Below are 19,723 nucleotides of genomic sequence, written 5' to 3'. Positions count from 1 at the left end.
ATGGAAAGGGGGGAGGCGGGGTTTCCCCTATTTACTGGACAATATTTTGTTCATAGGTATGCCTCGGTATGGACTCCAAATCCACGGTGGCTGCAGAGCATTAAAAACAGTGCACACAGTTGAAGATTACCGTGCTTAAAGAAGAGCACCAGAAGGAAGTGCAAATGCACTGTGGTTATCATCGTAATCTCATGTTTTAAATAAAGATGTCAGCAGGGTCCACAGTGATGTAAAAAATGTCACACTCATGTCCACAAACAAAAACAGGGGAAACTTGAGGTTTTGGAGGTTGTAAATGTCGCTTATGTTTGAAACCTCTCAACATTTGGCTGTTTTGTAGAAGCTTTCCAGTATTAATTACATAGATTTAGAAATAATGATGTGTAGCACATGTTAATGTATTTTTTTGAGTTATTTAAATAAGTCGCTAAATGAAAGTGACACTTAAATAAAACCATGCCCAATGAGGAAGTGCAGCCTGACATGAACATGAAGCAGGGAAGTAACTTATCTTTGGTCAGCGCAGCTGCTGCGACAGCACACCACTTTGTTTCAAGATTGTGACGGCAACACACAGCTTCTGTAGGGACACCTTCTTGCTTGAGTTTTGCTTCTACGTGGTCCCAGATGGGCTTCGGGGAGGACTTGCGCTGCCCGCGTGCTCATGCGGCTGTGCTGAAGCTGCTGGACTCAGAGCTTCACCTGATGGAGGTCATGAAGAAGTGGATGGGCCAGCGAGCAAAGAGCGAAAGGGAGTTTGCAGTGCAGCTGCACCACATGGCTCTCTTGGTGGACAAGCAAGAGCGGCCCCAGCCTGGTCCGGGACTGGACCACATCAGCCAGATCAACAAGGTCAGATCGCACACTACATTTCCCATCAACTGTTAGAAGTAGAAGAGGAACAGCATCCCTTCACAGAAACTGTGAATTTAGTGGAATTAGAACAGTACACTCCCTACCACTTCTATGAAAGTTCACTGGTTGTAGTTTTCAGTGGTGTATAAATACTACTACTACGAATAATAATAATACTCTTTCTAACATTGTGGTTACATTATTTAGGTACAGTACCTCACAAAAGTGAGTACATGCCCCACATTTCAGCAACCGTTTTATGATATATCTTTTCAAGGGACAATTTTATTGGAATGAAAGTTGGATATACTTTAGAATGATTCATGTACAGCTTGTACAGCGGTATAGAGTTACTATCCACTGAAAATGAGTCAACACACAGCCTTTATGTGCTGCAGAGATTGTTACTGGAATCCTCTTCCGCTCCTCCATGATGACGTCACTGGCGGATGTTAAACACCTTGCATTCCTCCACCTTCCTACCATTTAATGCCCCTCAGTTGGGGCCAGATCTAGAGACATACTTGACCCCTCCATCTTCACATTCAGCTTCCTCAGCAAAGCGCCCGTCATCTTGGAGGTGTGCTTGGGCTCCTTATCATGTTGGAAAACTGCCATGCAACCCAGTTTCCCCACAGGAGATGATTGCTTCAGAATATCGCAGTACAGTCGTCCTTCGGCACTTTGTGGTTTGAACTTCTTGGCTTCACTCTATCAGTTTTTCAAAAATACTGTAGATGAATTAATAGCTGTGTCATTCACTTATCACGGTTGGGTCTGGAACCAATTGACTGTGATCAACGAGGGATTACTGTATATGTTGGATTTCATGTTTCCCTCAAAGAACCCAGTGCAGGCAGCACTCATGCAGCCCCAGACCACCATGGTCTATTGGACAGTTTCTCAGTGAAAAATCCTTAAATCTTAATTGATGAATTCATACAATACCATTATTGTAGACGCGATGTAGTAACTCTCCACCTGTTTCCTTGCCCTCAGTCATGGGGAGTTCTGGTCTCACAGACAGACCTTCTCAGCCAACTGATGAGGAAATGCTCTGAAGATCTGCTGAACGGACCCGTCAGCAAACTGACACTGCTCATCCGAGACAAACAGCAGCTCCGCAAAACCTACGCAGAGCAGTGGAGCCTCTTGAGGCAGGAGCTCAGCAAAGTGCGTGACTGACAAGCACACGCAAACACACACGCACACACACACACACACACAGTCAAACATGCGTTCAACAAACTTGTTTTGCGTGGAGATGGATGCATGCTAGATGAGATTTTGCAAGTGGTTGCAAGTGAACAAGCATGTCAGTGATGTTATCAGATGGCCAGACCATTTCCTCATACAGTATTTTTATATTTCATGCTTCCGTGCAGAGGAGCACAGCCTGTCTCACATCACACTCACACTCCCTCAATTTAATGGCAGGCTTCTTCCCTATTACACTCCTATTGTACTCTTGAGCAGAATGCAGCAACGCACCCACCATAGGTTACATGAATACTTCTCTCATGGTGTCAATTAAAACTGAGCATTTGTACAATATTTGACATAGTGTATAGCTCTTGTTGTGTCCAATGTGCGTGTTTTTTCGTGCGTGTGTGTCAGCAAAGCTGTTTTGTGCCCCAGGTGACGCAAACAGAGCTGGAGAGGCTGAAGACCAGCTACAGGCAGGCAGCGAGAGATGTTTCCCATGCAAAGAGGAAGTTCCAGGAAGCCAGTAAAGGTACACGTTCTCACTTTGCCTCACTTGTCTTGACATTCACAATACATAACTAAGCAGCTCATTCCAGCATTCATTGTGCTCTTCCTGTACGCGCTGCATGCGAGCACAGAAAAGGAGCGCGAAAGAGCAAAAGAACGTTGCTTCAAGGCAACGCTGAAGCTCCACGAGGTGCACAATGAGTACGTGCTGTCTGTCCGTGCGGCTCAAGTCTACCAGCAGCAGCATCACGCTCACATCCAGCCTGCCATGCTTAATGCACTGCAGGCTCTCCAGCAGGAGGCGGTGCTCATCCTGTAAGTCCAGATTTCTTTTTGTCTGGTTCGACTCAAACTGATTCAGTTTCATTTGTCCCAAAAGAGTTTTTATACGGGAACTAGTGGGGCGCTAAACACTCAATAAAGCTTTTTAAATTCCAAAGTCCCCACAAATGATGCACTAAAGAACACATACGGTACAGATGTCATTCATTATTGCAACTGACAACTGATAATAACTGATATTTTTACTCGCATTTTGTTGCTAGGCAGAATTCGTGGAGCACAAACATTTTTTTATGCACATTTTTTATGCCCTTTCATTTTGCAATCACTACTCTGCGATATATACTGTAATCCACTGCAATGAAATGTGTATTCTAATGTGCGTTACCACACACACACTAAGCTTTTTCCATGCTTTTTCACACACCTGTCCACTCATGTACACACATAATACTCATGCACATACACTCACACACACAAAACGTAACTGTATATCACACCTACACATATTATGTTAATACGTGTGCTGTATATCGATTCTTACACACACATAATGTACATTTGTCCAGTCATATATTCATCTGCACAGCATGGAAACATCTGTTTGTCCATTCACATACATACAAAATGCAAATCACTGTCTCTCTGTTCACATACACACGTTACATTATTTTCAGTCTATCTATTCTAATACAGAAACCCCTCGCTGATCGAGGTTAATTGGTTCCAGACCCAAACGAGATAAGTGAATTTTTCCGCGACATAGGATTCCTTATTTATAAATGGAATAGTTTCTTAATTAGAGCATAGAAAACCTGTTTACAACCTTCTAAATAAGTTTTTTGACATTATTAGAGCCCTCTAGACATGAACTAACACCTCTATAGTCACCTTTACACTTGTATTACCCGATATATTAGACATAATAGCAGAAAATAAGACATAAATAAGACTTGTGCTCATGTTTGTTGCTATAAATATGAGCAGAGTGAGTGGTGGACAGGCAGTGATGTCGGGGGTCAGAGTTGAGTTTGATTTTGCCGTGGGTTACAGCGGCAACAGTAGTCAGTGTTTTTCAAGTCAAACTTTATTTCTATAGCACAATTAAAACAACTCGGGTTGGCCAAAGTGCTGCACAAGCCATACAGACAGGAACAATAAAAGCAATCAAAAAACAATAAACAAAATAAACATACTACTACATCAGGTAGACGGCAAATTTTAGCAAAAAACATACAAAGTCAAAATCAATGTGCTTGTTTAGTCGTTGTTGAACGCCATTGAAAAAAGATTCAGTTTTCAGCGGGGTTTTAAAGTGCTGGAGTGTTTGTGCAGCTATGATGTGCAGAAGGAGGCCGCTCCATACTTTATGCCACAAAAAAGGCTTTGTCTTCTATTGTGGTGAGTCTGGAGAGGAGGACACACAGGAGCAGTTTATCTCCAGACCTCAGAGGCCTGCCTGGGGAGTGAGGCTGCAGGAGCTCAGACAGGTACAGTGGGGACATTCATGCTAACATTTAAAAGCATCAGCAGCATTTAAAAATTAACCCTCAATTTCATTTTATCTTACAGATTATTGTGCAAGTTGTGAAATAATTCAAACCTGTACTCAAAGCCTCGTGTTCCGGCGATCAAACCTGGCGACCAGTGTAGAATACTGCGTCAACATCTTTGAATGCGTCTTTTGAATGCCTTATATTTGGATTTTACTTCATTTTAGCCATTTTTACGCTTGAAAATGCTGAATTTAGGCAACAATATGAAACAAATGCTTAAATATACATATGTTTTGAATGATAGGTCGGTCATATTCAACCACGAAACAGCATGATTTTTCAATTAATGTATTTTTGAAAAACCCTCATAGAGTGAAGCCGCAAAATTCGAACCATAAAGTTGTGATAAACGACACACAACATGTACTCTATCTGTCTATCTATGTACAGTATATATATGTATATATATATATATATATACGTGTATCATTCACACATACTGTATATCACAAACACAACATCATTGTCTGTCTATTCACGTCCCACAAAAAGCAAATAACTGTTTGTCCATTTGCATTCACACGCAATGTATGCATACAGACATGATTTAAAGATCTGTCTGTCCATTCACAGACACACATACAGCACAGCAATATAGTAATGTAAATGTCTGTCTTTCTGCATAAGTCTGTCCGTTCATATGCACACATACTGGATGTCGTTATTTTTGCAGGTGTCTAAATTGAAGGTTCACATGAATGTCTGTTCCAGAAAGGAGATCCTGCAGGAGTATTTTGATATTTCCTCCCTGGTTCATCATGAAGTCGTGCACATCCACAGAGAGATGTCGACTGCTATTATGTCCATCGATCCTCTCACAGAGTATGAGAGCTTCATCCAACAGAACAGGTAGCGAGGCTTTCTCTCCATAGAAGGTCGAGCAGGCACAGAGCAAGCCTGGCTAGAGCAATAATCATGTGAACTGTGTGAACTCTGTGTGTGTGCGCGTGTGTGTGCGCGTGTGTGTACAGGTCTGTGGAGGAGATTCCTGTTTGTGCAGAATTTGATTGCAGTCTTTTGGAGAACACAGAGAAACTAAACCCTCAAGATGTGGAGTTAAATGACTTAACACTGGAGACAATGCAGCATAAGTGAGGACAAATAACACATCTCATATTCCACTTTTCACCACTTTTTCTTCTTCCGGACTCCCCGTTTGTGTTTCCTCATGTCCATTGTGTGTCTCCATCTTCCTGGCCCAGGCTGACTGCGATAGAGGAGGAACTGCTGGATCTGACCCGGTGTCTCGGCTCCCAGCAGGTTTCAGTAGAACAGCTGGAGTTGGATTTGGAGATGGAGGGGGGAGGAACCAGGAAGGGCCAGAGGTGAGTGGACAACATGGCCTAGCCCAGGAGTGCCCAAACCTTTCCCACCGAGAGCCATATGTTGAAAAATGCAAGGTGCCACTTAGATATTTTGTAAACCAACACATGTAGATATGCTAAGAAACCATATTTAATTTTCTTTTTTTTTAAGCTGCATCTCAGCTTTGTGATGTAGGTGAAGCGTATCATCAGTGTGAACTTCAATCTTGGCTCTTTTTTTCCCCATTTTTGCTTGTTTTTTTTTTAATTTTCCAAAAATATTTCAAAGATTTTTCTGAACAAAGCTTCTTGTAATATTATGGTTTTATTGCCATAATATTTTAACTTTTTCCCCAACCTAATTTCCCCAAAATTACAACTTTATTTTGTTTCTCATAATACTATATTGCAACTTTTAAAAAAACTTTTTTTTCTTTAATATTTCAACTCTATGCTACTAAAATGACATGATTTTTCCTAATAATATTACAAGTTTATTCACGTAAAATTGCAACTTTTTTTATTGTTAGAATGCGATTTTTTTCTCTTAATATTTTGACTTTATCTTTGTAAAATTACATTGCTTTTTCCATTTCTGCTGTTGTTGTTTCATTGAAGCTGTTTCAACTTTCCTGTTGTAAATTTTCTACTCGTAATTATGACTTTATTCCCATAATATTTGGACTTAATTCTCCTAACATTGCAACTTTTCCCACCACCTAATTTTTCAAATATCCATCCATCCATTTTCTATACCGCTTCTCCTCTTTAGGGTGGCGGGGGCATGCTGGAGTCTATCCCAGCTGACTTCGGGCGACAGGCGGGGTACACCCTGGACTGGTTGCCAGCCAATCGCAGGGATTATTCAAAAATTGCAACTTTATTTGTTGTTTTGTTTATTATAATATTATGGCTTTGAAAAAAGAACATTTTTTAAGCGCATATGGTCATGCAACCACTAGTAGGCTACATACCAAGAAAACGTATCTGTCCTCTGCTACTGTCAGATGTGCATTTAAAATTCTAATTTATCTTCCAATTATACAATTTATACATTTCTCAGATAACACAAATAATTCATGATGCATGATAAAACAATGTTGTCTTATCTAGCAGATGCAGGAACAAAAATCAACAAAATTGTTTAAAAACGACAGCAAAACAGTACCATAGGGTGTGCAACTGCTACGCCCGCCACTAATCAGCAGTCACCGAACACACGATCTATTCTCACACGATTTTTGCAGTTCATTGTGCAAATTGTTCAAGTGCTAATAGGTTGTCTTCAAACTAAATTGTTGTTAAACAAACAAGTGCTGCCACACAGTCAACAAACGTGGAATACCCTCTTCTCTGCAAAGTTGGTATTCTGTCACTTCAACGCTATATTTGGCCTTCATTTTCAAAACACTGATAAACAAAGCTTTTCCGAGTCATGCAAAAATGTTAGTTTTCTAGTAGCTTTGCATACAGCATCTGTCTACGTGTAGGAGGATCTAGTCAGAACAGGATGAGCTACACGAGACTGCGTATATGATATGATCATGGATCAATATACCGGAGTATACATATTTCCAGGGACACGTTTCTGATGGTAGAAATAGCAGTAGCAGGGCTTCATGGAGTCTTCCCTCTGGGCTCTACAGGGATGTTGAGTTAGTGAAGCCGCACCAGAAAGGTTGCCTCTTTATCGACCCCGCTTGTCGATAGAACTTATTGACGTCTGTGTTGTCTTGTACCGTCTCATTGCTTCACTTGTGTGGATTCTTTGTCTTGCAAGTTGCTTAAAATAGGAAATTAATTACCCCCATGAGACTGGACGGAGTTTAGCTTTTGTTTTACGCTGTTTGCTGGTTTGTTAGCTACCCTGCAGGATCACACAAAAACAACCCAACTGATTTCTGGGAAAACTTTGTGGAGAATGGTGCATAGGTCAAGGAAGAGGCCATGAAATGTCGGGGAAGGGTGTCTAAGGCAGGCTGAAGAGCAGTGGGGGAGGGAGGGGAAAATAACTTGCTTGACAAATGTGTCTACAGTCATGCAACAAAACAATTCTATTTAATAATACAATACAAATACATTATGGCCAAATATTGATGTATGGAAGTTACTTTATTTTTCTGAATATTTCCTTTCTTTTTCTCATTTATTTTTGCCTCACATGACAACCTTTCACACTCACATTCTTCTTCCACATAATCCTTTGCCCCGCGGACCACACTGCCTTCCTCTTGATATTTCGTCTCTCCTTCGTTTTCAGTGACGTGTCACCGAATTCAACATATGATTGTGTTCAGGGTCTACCAACTCAGCAGGAGACATGCTCTGGAGGAGTGTCGGCAGCAGGTCGCTCTGTCTCAAGGCAGGAGGGCCAAGCTGGAGGTCCAGAGGCTGATTCTGAAAACAAAGTTGGAGCAGCTGGGCTCCAAAGAACCTCCGCCTGCTATGCAGATGAACACGGACGCAGGACACCACGTACGTTCTGGTAGAGGTTCCCTCTTCGACTCATGTGTATGTTCCTATCAAATGCTGTATATTTACGCTTATGATGACCCAAAGGTTAAACAAGCTGTTTTAAAAGTGTGAAGATTAATCATGAAAATAGATTAGATTCTGATTACTTTGGGCTGCTTCCAGCTGCTGACGTGTCTCAGTCTGATGTCTCTGCTGGTAATGAAAGCACTTAAAGTTATACAAATGAAGCTCACTTTTTATGGACGCTTCCCCCCACTCTTGAAATATCACCAGTCGCTTTCAACTGCCAATAAATCATATTTGGTTATTTCAGCTTGGACAGAAGTCTTTTAGTCTTTATTGCTCTTTACTGGCTGCGTTTTGAGGAACGTCAAACCCATCAAAATCCTCCTAAATCCATCATTTTGCTGACCAGAATGAATTTGAGTGACATAAATTTATACAGTTTCACTTAAAATCATTGGACCCCCATTGTAAATTATATTTATTTGTAAACTTGCAGTGGTTTGCAGTAAACCAACAAGACAAAAACTATGGAAACTGCTCAACATACACGTAACTATTACAAACGGTTACTATTTATTGAAATCGGCCTTCTAAATAAAGTATGTACATTTTGCAGGGGAGTTGAATACTTTTATGTGCAACTGTCAAGGATGTTACTTCTGTCCCACTTTAATGTTATTGTGCAAACGCTTACGTCTGTTCCTGAGAAAGAACCACACAAAGGGAAATCACGTGTTTTCTTTGCTTTATTCAATAATCCAGCCAGCGTTTTAAACATATATTACATCATGTTTTGTCATTAATATATGGCAGGTCTCTACAGAGAGACAGTGGCTTCTGGTCTCAGGCTGCTTGCGTGGGAATTTTGATATCCGCTCGTTAAAATGACCACTTAAGAACATCATGACTTTAGTGTAGCTTTTTTTTTTCTTTACAGTGTGGCCCTACTAGTCCTCTGTACCGCTGCACGTTTTTTTTTACACATGCATCAATTAATCAGGAGTTTAAAGGTTTATGCATACATCGTCGGTGGGATAATTGCATTCATGATGATGTTTGGCTCTGATTCTGCTTTTCAGGATGGCAACCAAACAGCATCCAAGCTCTTCGGGAATGGGATCAAAAACATTCTGTTTCAACACAAAACTGATGTAGGTTCAGCACTTTGTCACAATGAAGCTGGGTCGGCCTATGCATTAGGACCTAATGATTAGGTGCACAATCTGATGAGCTCCAACACAAGAGCTGTATTAACGATTCGACCTTGACGAAGATAATAATGCTCAGTTTTGATTGACACAGTCAAAGAGGTCTTCATGTAATTGTGGTTGTAGCTTGCAGTCATGTCTAACTGTGCTGTACCACACTGACAGTATCAAACAAAACCGAGCGTTATCTTTGTAAAGGCACAACATCTCCTGGCGCTCATTAGATAGTACACGTGTGCCAAATGAAGTGTCCGGTGAGTATTGACGTTGTACTGTAGTAAACAATTCATCATGTTTTTGCTGGGGGAAAAAAATAAAATATCCCGAGATGCAAACAACAACATCCACCTGTCACTTTCTGGAGCTTGTGAAGGCAGCAGAGGGTTAGGTTACATCATTTATTTATTATATTTGTTGACAGCATTGACCAGGGTGTCCTGAATAGAAATTCAACAAAACAAGCTCTGTGCATGCTTAGAAAATGCTGCTAAAAATGGTGTTAAATAATAATATTTTACTGTTACTATTGACAAGGACTCCCAAGAAGGTTGGCGGAGGTGATCAGACTCTTTTATTCGATGATGACTACCATCCTGTGTGCTCTAGCTAAAGGAAGCAGATCGTCCCCTGGAGCAGCAGGACTGGTACCACGGAGCCATTCCCAGGCTGGAGGTCCAGCTGCTCCTTCGGTGTGATGGTGATTTCTTGGTGAGACAGAGTCTAGAAAAACATGGTTACGTGCTCTCTGTGCACTGGGATGGCTCCTGCAAGCATTTCCTCATCCAGAACACAGATGTAAGTGACCTCACAGTATGCGACGGAGATTGTCATCTCAAGTATCCACCTCACTCTCTGTCAATGCTTTTGGGTGTGATGAAGAATCAGTACCGCTTAGACGGGGAGAGCTTCTGCAGCATCCCGCAGCTGATCCATCATCTGCTCTCCTCACGACAGCACATCACCAGGAAGTATAATATACAGCTGAGGAAACCTGTGCTCAAGGTGCTGCATCATTTGCTCCTTTTGCCTCCATGTGATCACTCACTTAGCTCTTCCATTTAGGTAAAATATTACCCGTTAACTGCTTAATGGGTCGCCTGCTTTTTGCTCATTTATTCCAGGACAAATGGGTCCTGGAACATGATGATGTTATATTAGGAAACCTCATCGGGCGGGTGGGTAAGCTTGACGCTGACAATATTTTCTATGCATTGCATTTTCACTTTCACCTACTGAGGTTCTGTGTTGTTTTAGTGCAGGGGTCTCAAACTCGCGGCCCGTGAGCCATTTGTGGCCCGCCGGGTCATATTTTGCGGCCCGTGACTAGACATGGAGGAGTAGTGTAAATGCTATAAAAAATAGTTCTTTTTGATATGATTCTACTTTATAGCATTGATCTACTTGAGAGACATCAGACATCCTCATTCTTTTTGTACCATTGCTGCTTGTAGGCTGGTTAAAATATGCTGCAAAAATTCCACCACTTTTGCATCGCTTGTCTTCATTAGGGTCACGAGTAAGCTGGAGCCTATCCCAGCTGAATGCAGCAAAACACAAACCATGAAATGTATTTCTTTTTTTGTTTCACCCTATCACTGTATCGAGATATTACCATTATCGGGAGCCGTGCATCGCGTGTCATACCGTATTGTGGGGTACCCTGAGATACCCAGCCCTATTCCTAATACTCCATGCGGCCCAGCCGCAACCAGACCCTATCTCCAGCAGCCCCCAGGTAAATTGAGTTTGAGACCCCTGTTTTAGTGCATTTGTGTGCGAGATACATGCATGGTAAGATTGGGAACAGTGGAAAAATTGCAAATAAAATATTAAAGTTAATTGGTTGAAAAAAGCACTAAAAAAAAAACAAACAAACTTGAAAACAGTTACTGTAGAAATAGCCCAATCAGATATCATCCAAGTAAAAAAACAGAATAAAGAGGATTGATTGACTAGTGTCTCTGATAATTGTGGCTGGTGGAGTCCTAAAAGGAACATACTGAACTTTGACCCCAGCTATCTCAACTATGTGTAGCTGTTTGTCAGTTTTAGAACAGATAATGATGACTGTCAGACTATGATGATGTATTTCCAAGGTGTTTTGACGACACAGGGTAACTTTGGAGAGGTGTACAGTGGAACCTTGCGATGTGATAACACTCCTGTCGCAGTGAAGGCCTGCAAGGAGAGTTTGGCACCAGAGCAGAAGAATAAGTTCCTGATGGAGGCCAGGTTAGTGAAGGACTGCATGATTACGTGGCGCACAGACACACCTCACACTCATCATACTGTTGCTGTGTCCTGTCTTCAGGATCCTCAAACAGTACGATCATCCCAACATTGTAAAGCTGATTGGCGTGTGCACACAGAAACAGCCCATCTATATTATAATGGAACTGGTTCAAGGTAAACATGCATTGTTGTGGGGGAATTTATTTGGAAATCTTGTAAAAATGTCACTGTGGCCTTGACACTAGTCAGGACCTAATAAAACCATAAAAATGATGTAGTTATTAGTGAATAGTATGGATTATGCAGAAACCACCAAGCAGCATTCCTACAACACCATATTTAATTGTGAACTATGATGTTTGTCATATTAAGGTATAGTACAGTCATTCTCAACTGGTGGGTTGCGACCGGAGCAGTCGTGGGGTCTTTGCCAAAAAAAACTGACCTGATGTCCGTGAATGCACCTCATGTCTGTAGTATTCGTTTGCTACTCCACCACGACATGCGTGCCGTGTTTTTGGGCGACGTTGTCAAGCTAAAGTGGGAGGGGAAGGACATCAACTGTGGACTTAACGTACCGTCCGTCTTCTTCTTCTTCTTACTAAACTCAGTGTTGAATCAGAGCAACCGGGCTCGCTTGATTTTCCGAGATATAATGTTTGCTGAAAGTTCAAACGTTAGCGTCCTTTAGGCAGTCGTGTAACCGTTGCAAACAGTCCCTTGAAATAAAAAATTTGAATAAATACATTTCATTTGAATAAATGAGATATTTGACAAATTAGAGTTAGAAAAATTCCGCAATTTGGGTCACCGCTTGTCGCTGAAGTGTGATGGTGGTTCCCTCAGCCAAACCAGTTGAGAGCCGCTGGTATAGTACGTGTACTGTAAATACTCCAATACCATCTGTATTCAGCTTCCTGGAGTGGTCTACAAAAGCAAATGACCGCCTGGGTATTTTACTGGTGCCAGGTCAGAAAACATTGGCATTACCAGCTGTGGCTGTAGGCAGCTTCACGAGATGGCAGTGGCTGCATTTGAATGATCCTGAATGGCCAGCATCCAGCAACTTCTACCTATGATTTAAAACGTTGCACTACTCAAGTGTTGGTGTGAAATGCATGCATGTTACAGTGCATCGACAGTAAAATGAATGCTGGCTGAGCCGTTTGCTCCTCACAGCTATTACAACATTGGCTCCGTTGCTGCTGTGTTGTACTTGTTATTAAGTGACCATCAGGTCAAAGACAGCAATGTTCCCCTTTCCAGTTTCTCAAGTTTCACTTCATTATCAAAGAAAAAAAGAAGTTATGTATCACAAATTTTCTTTCCAATTATTGCCTGCTTCCAATTAACACGTCGTCATTTTTGCAGTTGAGGTAAAAAAAACACTGCATCCATAATTCAAACATTTATAGTGTTTTTTTTCCCCTTGCCTTGTTTCCCCCAACACCTTCATTGTTTTTCCATTTTGCTCCTCTATCATCTCTGTGTGTGCACGTTTGACAAGGTGGAGATTTCCTCTCCTTCTTGCGACAGGAAGGTTCAAATCTGACCCCCAAGATGTTGGTCAGGATGGCAGAAAATGTTGCAGCCGGCATGGAGTACCTCGAGAAAAAGAAGTGCATTCACAGGTAGACAAACAACAAGCTTGGAGATACAAAGATGTTGGTTTAGCAAACTGGATGCATTGTTTTCTTTTATGTACTGTTGCCACTCTTTTGCCACTTTGGTAATGATGATGGGAATGGTATAGTTTATTTTCAACATCCTGAACAAAGTTACATTGAACACAACATGATTACAAACATGCTGGAAAAGCCATTATTCCATTCATCAAAACAACAGGCATTTTAAATCTAATGTTTGGGTTGACTGTAAATAGTTTGATCAACTAAAATAAATAAACACCGAAAACGGAAAAAAATGATAGTCCAGATCATTAAAATATACTACAAGATATTGGAGATATTAAAAAAATTTTTAAAAAGATTTTCCTTCTTTAAAATCCATGTACATCCATTACACTCCTGATCAAAATTTTAAGACCAGTTGAAAAATTGCATGAATTTACATTTTGCACTGTTGGATGTTCTAAGTAGAGCTTCAAAATGCAAAAAGAAGAAATGGGAGCGATACAAAAACATTTTGAGTAAGCAATTTATTGCAAACAACCATTAAACTGAAATAGACTATTTGTCAGCTGATCAAAAGTTTAAGACCACTTCTTAAAAAAAAAAACCCAAACCCCCCTAAAATATAAATAAAGTGTTGAAAAAAGGACCCAGTAAGAAGTGTTTGGTTTGGCCATGCTTGATGCCAGTGTTTCCAGGAGGCTAGCGGGAATGTTGCTCCAGGTGGTGAAGATATCGTCCACTGTCGGAACTGATGTCCATTTTGTAAACTTCCCTTGCCATCCATTCCCAAATGTTCTCAGTTGGATTTAGATCAGGGGGACACGCAGGATGGTCCAAAAGAGTGACGATATTCCTCTGAAAGAAGTCCTTTTTCAGGCGGCCATTGTGAACTGCAGCGGTTTCGTGTTGAAAAACTCAGTCATTACCACACAGACGAGGGACTTCAGTCATGAGGGATGCCCTCTGCAACATCATCCACATAGCCAGCTGATATTTGACGCCCCTGCACAACCTGAAGCTTTATTGTTCCACTGAAGGAAAAAGCACTCTGATCATGAAGGTACCCCCTCCACTGTGCCGTGTGGAAAACATTCTCTGCAGCTGCTTTCAGCAGAGGCAGAAGTGATCAAAACTATGTTGGCAACTCTGGCTAGCTTCATCTGTGCAGCCTTCTCCCCCAAACGCATCTGCATCTGGACCATCTCCGAACTCCGGCATCTCTTCTGCGAGCATATGGTAGAAAGTGACACGCTACTTCCGACCCTTGGAGCTCTGAGACAACGTGCTGAGAGTCCATGTCCAAGCCAGAGTGTGGGGACAGCAACCATTGCTCTGCAGGATCCTCAGTTGGACCCCCCACAGAATGGCTACCACAAGGAGTCTGATGGCCAGCTGGAACCAACCATGACAGATGCCCTTCCAGTTCCAAAGGCCATCATTAAGATGGCTAGCTGGTAATGCGAAACAGACTGTTCTTCTGCCAGATGTTCTCATCCTGCACCAATCTCTGCCAGTGTGACAGTGGGTGTCAGACCACACTGAACAAGTGTGAAACTTCGTGATGACGATGACGGTGACGATATGTAAAGAGTCCTTGGTCCCCTAAAATATTTAACACGTTTCTGTCATGAGCAGCATGTTGGCTCTTAATGGACACTAACTAACTTAGTGGAACGTTCATGTTTTATCACTTGTAAAACATTCAATAAAATGAAAAATTTCACTTAAATATGTTTGTGGTTGAATCTAGCTGATGTACTTCGATACCATTGGATTCCTTGGCCCTGAAAATGGTGGCTTAGCTATCAAAATCACATTTTTAGGGTATTTAGAAGCTGAGATATTGACCAAAACCTTTATCACGGCAGGCGTTTTGTAAAATCCAAGCTGGCGGCCATATAGGATTGGAGCAAATGGAAACATTGTTTCCAAAAATGTATCGTCTTGATGCTCTCCACAAAAACCTGGCAAGATTACATAGTGAACCTATGTAAGGCGCTGAATAATGCAGTTGAGTTTGTGATTACATTTTATAGGTTGACACAGCAAGTGTGTTCAATCAAATGGAATAGACTCTTTCAGCTGTGTTTATTTTCTAAATCTGTGAAGACCCCATAGTTACATTTTCAACACTTTTCACCAGTCAAGGCTTGCATGAGAAATGAAATGAAAGTGGCTATAAATATAGCGTATGAAAAAAAAACGAGGAAAAACACCAAAGAGTGTTGCCTATGAGGATAAGATGAGAACGTGATAACTTGTTCTGACACTTTTAACGCTGCACGTCAAAGTGCTTTGCATGTAATATCATTGACATAACGAGAGCATCTGCTCTCCTTCTGAATCCTTACACTGTTTTGTTTGTGTGTGTGTGAAGTGTGTGTATACAACCAGCTTGCATGTACCATGTGTGTTTTGCAGAGATCTAGCAGCCAGAAACTGTCTGGTGGCTGAGCGTCGCGTTGTGAAGATCAGTGATTTTGGGATGTCGCGGCAACAGGAGGATGGGGTCTACTCTGTGGAGGGTGGCCTCAAGCAGATTCCCATCAAATGGACGGCTCCTGAGGCGCTCAGCTACGGTATATCACGTCTATTTTTACCTTGCTGTCCCAGTCTGCACTCACTGGTAATCATACATCACCGCAAGCATTCAATCAGTCATCTCCCGAGATCTAACCACACCCTACCTTCATGACTTGTGTGACATCTTGCTATGCGGAGTCAGAGTTATGGAAGCAACAACACATTAGTTTGTGCCTACAGACATGTAGAAAATGCACGTCAGTCAAATTGAGCCTTCTAGGATATACAAGTATGAGGACAATAGACATAACACACTTAGAGATACTGTATATGATACGTTAAAGTCACCGTATGCACCAAGGACTCCAGACTTAAAACAGGATTGCCGATTCAGCTGCAAATGAAAGGAATGATGGTGCCATGATGGTGAACAAGGGAGGTGGGCGGGGCTAGGTGGACAATGGTGTACAGTGTATTCACTCGCTCTGAGCTGAATATAAAATAAAGTTATACGCTGTGCGTACACTTCGATAAAATGGACACATTTTATTGACTGAACACAATGAATATACTATATACATATATATATATATATATATATATATATATATATATATATATATATATATATATATATGTATATAGTATAAATCCATTATACTGCAGAAATATGACCTACATGTAGATGTCAATTAAAACCTGGTAATGGTTTAAATTATTTGAGCATGCATACAAGTTACATTAGAATACATCACATAATACAATTCACGGTTCCATATGTCCAAAAGGAGTATGGAGAAGCAGAGCTTATTTAATCCTTCCTCATTTTCTAAAAGTAGCTCTCGCGAGAAAAAACGTTGGTGACCCCTGGTCTAAATCATCACCATCACTGACTTGTCATTAATTCAACGAATCCCCCAGAGAAACAAATTAGCGTTGAGTTATATTGTGTGGGAGTCCCACACAATATACACTTTAAGTCTTGTCCACTGTCCTTTCTATGACACATACCTGTCTTTGTTTTTGGGGAACTTGAAAAGCAAATAATGTGTTCCGAGGACATGTTTTCAATGCAGTGTTTCTGGATTCTGCTCACCATCATGGTGGCCGAACCCGCGTAGGGCATAGTACTTTGTATGTACGCATGTACGAATAGTGCCTTGAACTAGCTTACCATCATTTGGAAGGAACGCTGGCTTGTAAAAAGGAGAATAACATGTTCGTTGTTGCCGTTGTGACACATAGATCATCTGCTTGAACCAGCCAGGACACCTACTGTATGTTGTGCGTCAGGGTAGGCTGCCTCATATAACTGCTGGTATTTCTGTACTTCAGCTGGGAGGATCTCCGCATGATTTTAAAAGGGCCACTGGAGGAGGCGTGGGTGCGAAAATGATGTCATTTGTCCGCACGGAGCCGCACGGACCTCGCGGATGCGGAAAGTATAAAACCGATTTTAGCATTAGCGTCGGTGCTAATGTTTTGAGATGTGGATATGTGAAATCCAACGCAAGTTATCAGCATGAAGACAAGGAGTTGTATTGTTTTTATGTTTTAACAGTAGTTGTCTTCTTTTTACGCTTAAGTCACAATGAGAGCAGTCATCTACTGTAGTTTGATACTTGGGGTATACGGTATTTACAGGAGGTGTATCTACATGACTACATGAATGCAGTGTTTTTATTACTCATGACATGTTAAAAGCGGCGCAATGACGTCTTCCAAGACAGTTAATAAAGGTTTTATGATGGGTGGCAGTTTGACACTGGAAGATATTGTTTAAATTGACATTATTTACTGTGGGAAAAAAGGTTTCAGAATCCAAACCAGTCAGAGCTTTTTCAGCCTCCCAGAAACTCTTGCAATTCACCTTGTAGATGTTGGACTGTATCAGTATTTTGACTAAGTTAGGGACGATATGTGGCAGCACAATCGTTACTGTGGTTAGTTAGCACAGTGACCTTAAATCTTGGTTTGGCCCTTTCTGTGTGGAATAAGCATGTCCTCCCTGTGCTTCCATGGTTTTACTCCGAGTACTCCACCTTCTTTCCACGTCCCAAAAATATGCATGTTAGTTTAATGGGAGACTCTAAATTGACCATAGGTATGAATGTGAGAGATGATGGATGGATGGATGGATGGATGGATGGATGGTTGGATGAGGATAATATGTGTTTCCTAAGCAGCTGGGCAGCTGTACTACAAACCATGAAATTGTAGCTCTGCCATGTTATCAGGAACAACTAAATTGAATAGGCAACAGAATCTACTTCTACTTCTCTCTCTCGAGCTGACATTTCAACACAGTCGAGAGAAAGAACGGCACTAAACAGTAAAAGAGTACCGTAGCTATTTTAATCCGTCACTGACTCTGAAAAAAGTTAGGCTATTTTGTTCACCCGGGCTTCAGTTGTGTGTCAAATAATGAAACTGATTTATAAATAAAATTAGATACAATAAAATACAAAGAAATAAATAAAGCATCTGGCAGCTGACCAGTCCAGGATGTACACACCTCTTGCCCAGGATCAGCTGGGATAGGCTCCATTTCACCTACGACCCTAATGAGGACAATCAGTATATAAAATGGGTAGATTAAATTAAAGTTAAATTACAGTGTTGTCATCTTATCATGACCACAGAAGTTTTTTACAATGATTATAGGTTAGAATTTGAAATAATAAGTCTCTAATTTATTTCCCTTCTGTCAAACCACATTTTATTCTGTTGGCATCAATATTAACATGAGCTAACATTACCAGCCTTTGTCTCTGTGTGAGACTATATCAACACTGCCCCCTGCTGGCTTTTTTAGGTCGATATACCACAGAGAGCGACGTGTGGAGCTTTGGTGTGCTGCTCTGGGAGGCCTTCTCCTTGGGACTCAATCCTTACACCAGCATGAGCAACCAGCAGACAAGAGACGAGGTAGAAAAAGGTAAATGCACATATAATTCAGACATAACTATTCAATGTATGAAAAGGGCAACTTCTTAATGCTTTAAATAACACGCTACCCATTTCAGTGTGTTATCGTGGTGATGTGTTTTAGGATACCGCATGGCGGCTCCACGGGACTGCCCACTGGAAGTCTCCAGGCTTATGAGCAGCTGCTGGCAGCACGAACCCAAAAATAGACCATCTTTTAAAAAACTGAGGGCTGACCTCAATGACATCTGTAAGAATATTACACAATAGGAGCCAGGTGATTCATTGTTTGCTTGTGTGTCGAAATGAAATGTACAGGCGGACCAGTATTTTGGTCTTGAAAGGAGTGAAAATAAGAAGTAAAGTAGAAGTTATTTACTTTTTATTTAGTTTTTAGTTATAAAATGAGAACAATAAAGCAACCTAAAGTATTCAAAGTATTTGAAAAAGTGAAATACAGTACATTAGAAAACGTGTATGAAAAAAAATCTACAATGAAAAAATAAAAACTATAATAAAATGTGAGGAAAAGAGAATATATTAATAGATACATGACTGAAATGAATTTAATAAATATGTGTAATAAAAAAGTGAGGTCTGTCGTGTTTTCATCTGTCTCTTGTTTCGTATGTCACAAGATCGTTCAGGCATGTTGTTATGTAACTTGCAAAAAGCCAACATTGCATTTCTACTTTATTTTTCAAAGATGTTTCAATGTTTTTTAGTTCAATTTCCGTTTCTTGCTCTGTCGTTTTAGTCTCAGTTTTGGAAGCCCCATAGTCAGAGAGAGCATGTTTCCCTCGCTTGTCACTACAGACCTAACTGTGACATACCTTCATGATTTATGGCTGACTTGTAATTATTTCACATTCATACTACTCTATATAGACTTACATAACCAACCACATATCATTTTGTTCTTATGGAAATGTAGCAATTACACTGCAATCATGCTGAACCCTTCTAGGAACTTTTTTGACAAACAAGTCCAGTAAGAACCACTTACA

General features: G+C 40.9%; 1 protein-coding gene across 3 annotated transcripts; it reads left to right on the top strand.

The window, feature by feature from the left end:
- Positions 1-540: 540 nt before the first annotated feature.
- On the top strand, positions 541-19,262 carry fes (FES proto-oncogene, tyrosine kinase). Of its 3 annotated transcripts, none has more exons than XM_054770713.1 (18): positions 541-852; positions 1,855-2,028; positions 2,494-2,590; positions 2,700-2,883; positions 5,118-5,255; positions 5,378-5,497; positions 5,609-5,731; positions 8,008-8,185; positions 9,271-9,342; positions 10,006-10,194; positions 10,279-10,401; positions 10,521-10,574; positions 11,513-11,631; positions 11,711-11,805; positions 13,139-13,262; positions 15,687-15,844; positions 18,604-18,726; positions 18,841-19,262. In XM_054770713.1, the coding sequence occupies exons 1-18, from the start codon at positions 628-630 to the stop codon at positions 18,984-18,986; spliced, it is 2,442 nt and encodes an 813-aa protein (XP_054626688.1). In that variant the 5' UTR covers positions 541-627; the 3' UTR covers positions 18,987-19,262. The 3 variants fall into 3 exon arrangements, 2 of the variants coding, with proteins under 2 accessions (XP_054626688.1, XP_054626687.1); XM_054770712.1 differs by having other exon boundaries at positions 565-852; positions 18,604-18,716; XR_008569800.1 differs by lacking the exon at positions 18,841-19,262 and having other exon boundaries at positions 565-852; positions 13,168-13,262; positions 18,604-18,714.
- The last annotated feature ends 461 nt before the right edge of the window (positions 19,263-19,723 follow it).

The sequence above is a fragment of the Dunckerocampus dactyliophorus genome, chromosome 3 (assembly GCF_027744805.1).
Source record: "Dunckerocampus dactyliophorus isolate RoL2022-P2 chromosome 3, RoL_Ddac_1.1, whole genome shotgun sequence".
In the NCBI taxonomy this organism is placed as follows: Eukaryota; Metazoa; Chordata; class Actinopteri; order Syngnathiformes; family Syngnathidae; genus Dunckerocampus; species Dunckerocampus dactyliophorus.
Note: the sequence above shows the minus strand (reverse complement) of the source record. Positions and strands in the feature narration are given on the sequence as shown.

Coding starts and splice junctions, on each gene's coding strand:
- fes (XM_054770713.1), top strand. CDS start 628: ATGGGCTTCGGGGAGGACTTGCGCTGCCCGCGTGCTCATGCGGCTGTG. Junction 5,498..5,608: donor CTGGAGACAATGCAGCATAA/GTGAGGACAAAT, acceptor TTCCTGGCCCAG/GCTGACTGCGATAGAGGAGG. Junction 10,575..11,512: donor TAGGAAACCTCATCGGGCGG/GTGGGTAAGCTT, acceptor TTGACGACACAG/GGTAACTTTGGAGAGGTGTA.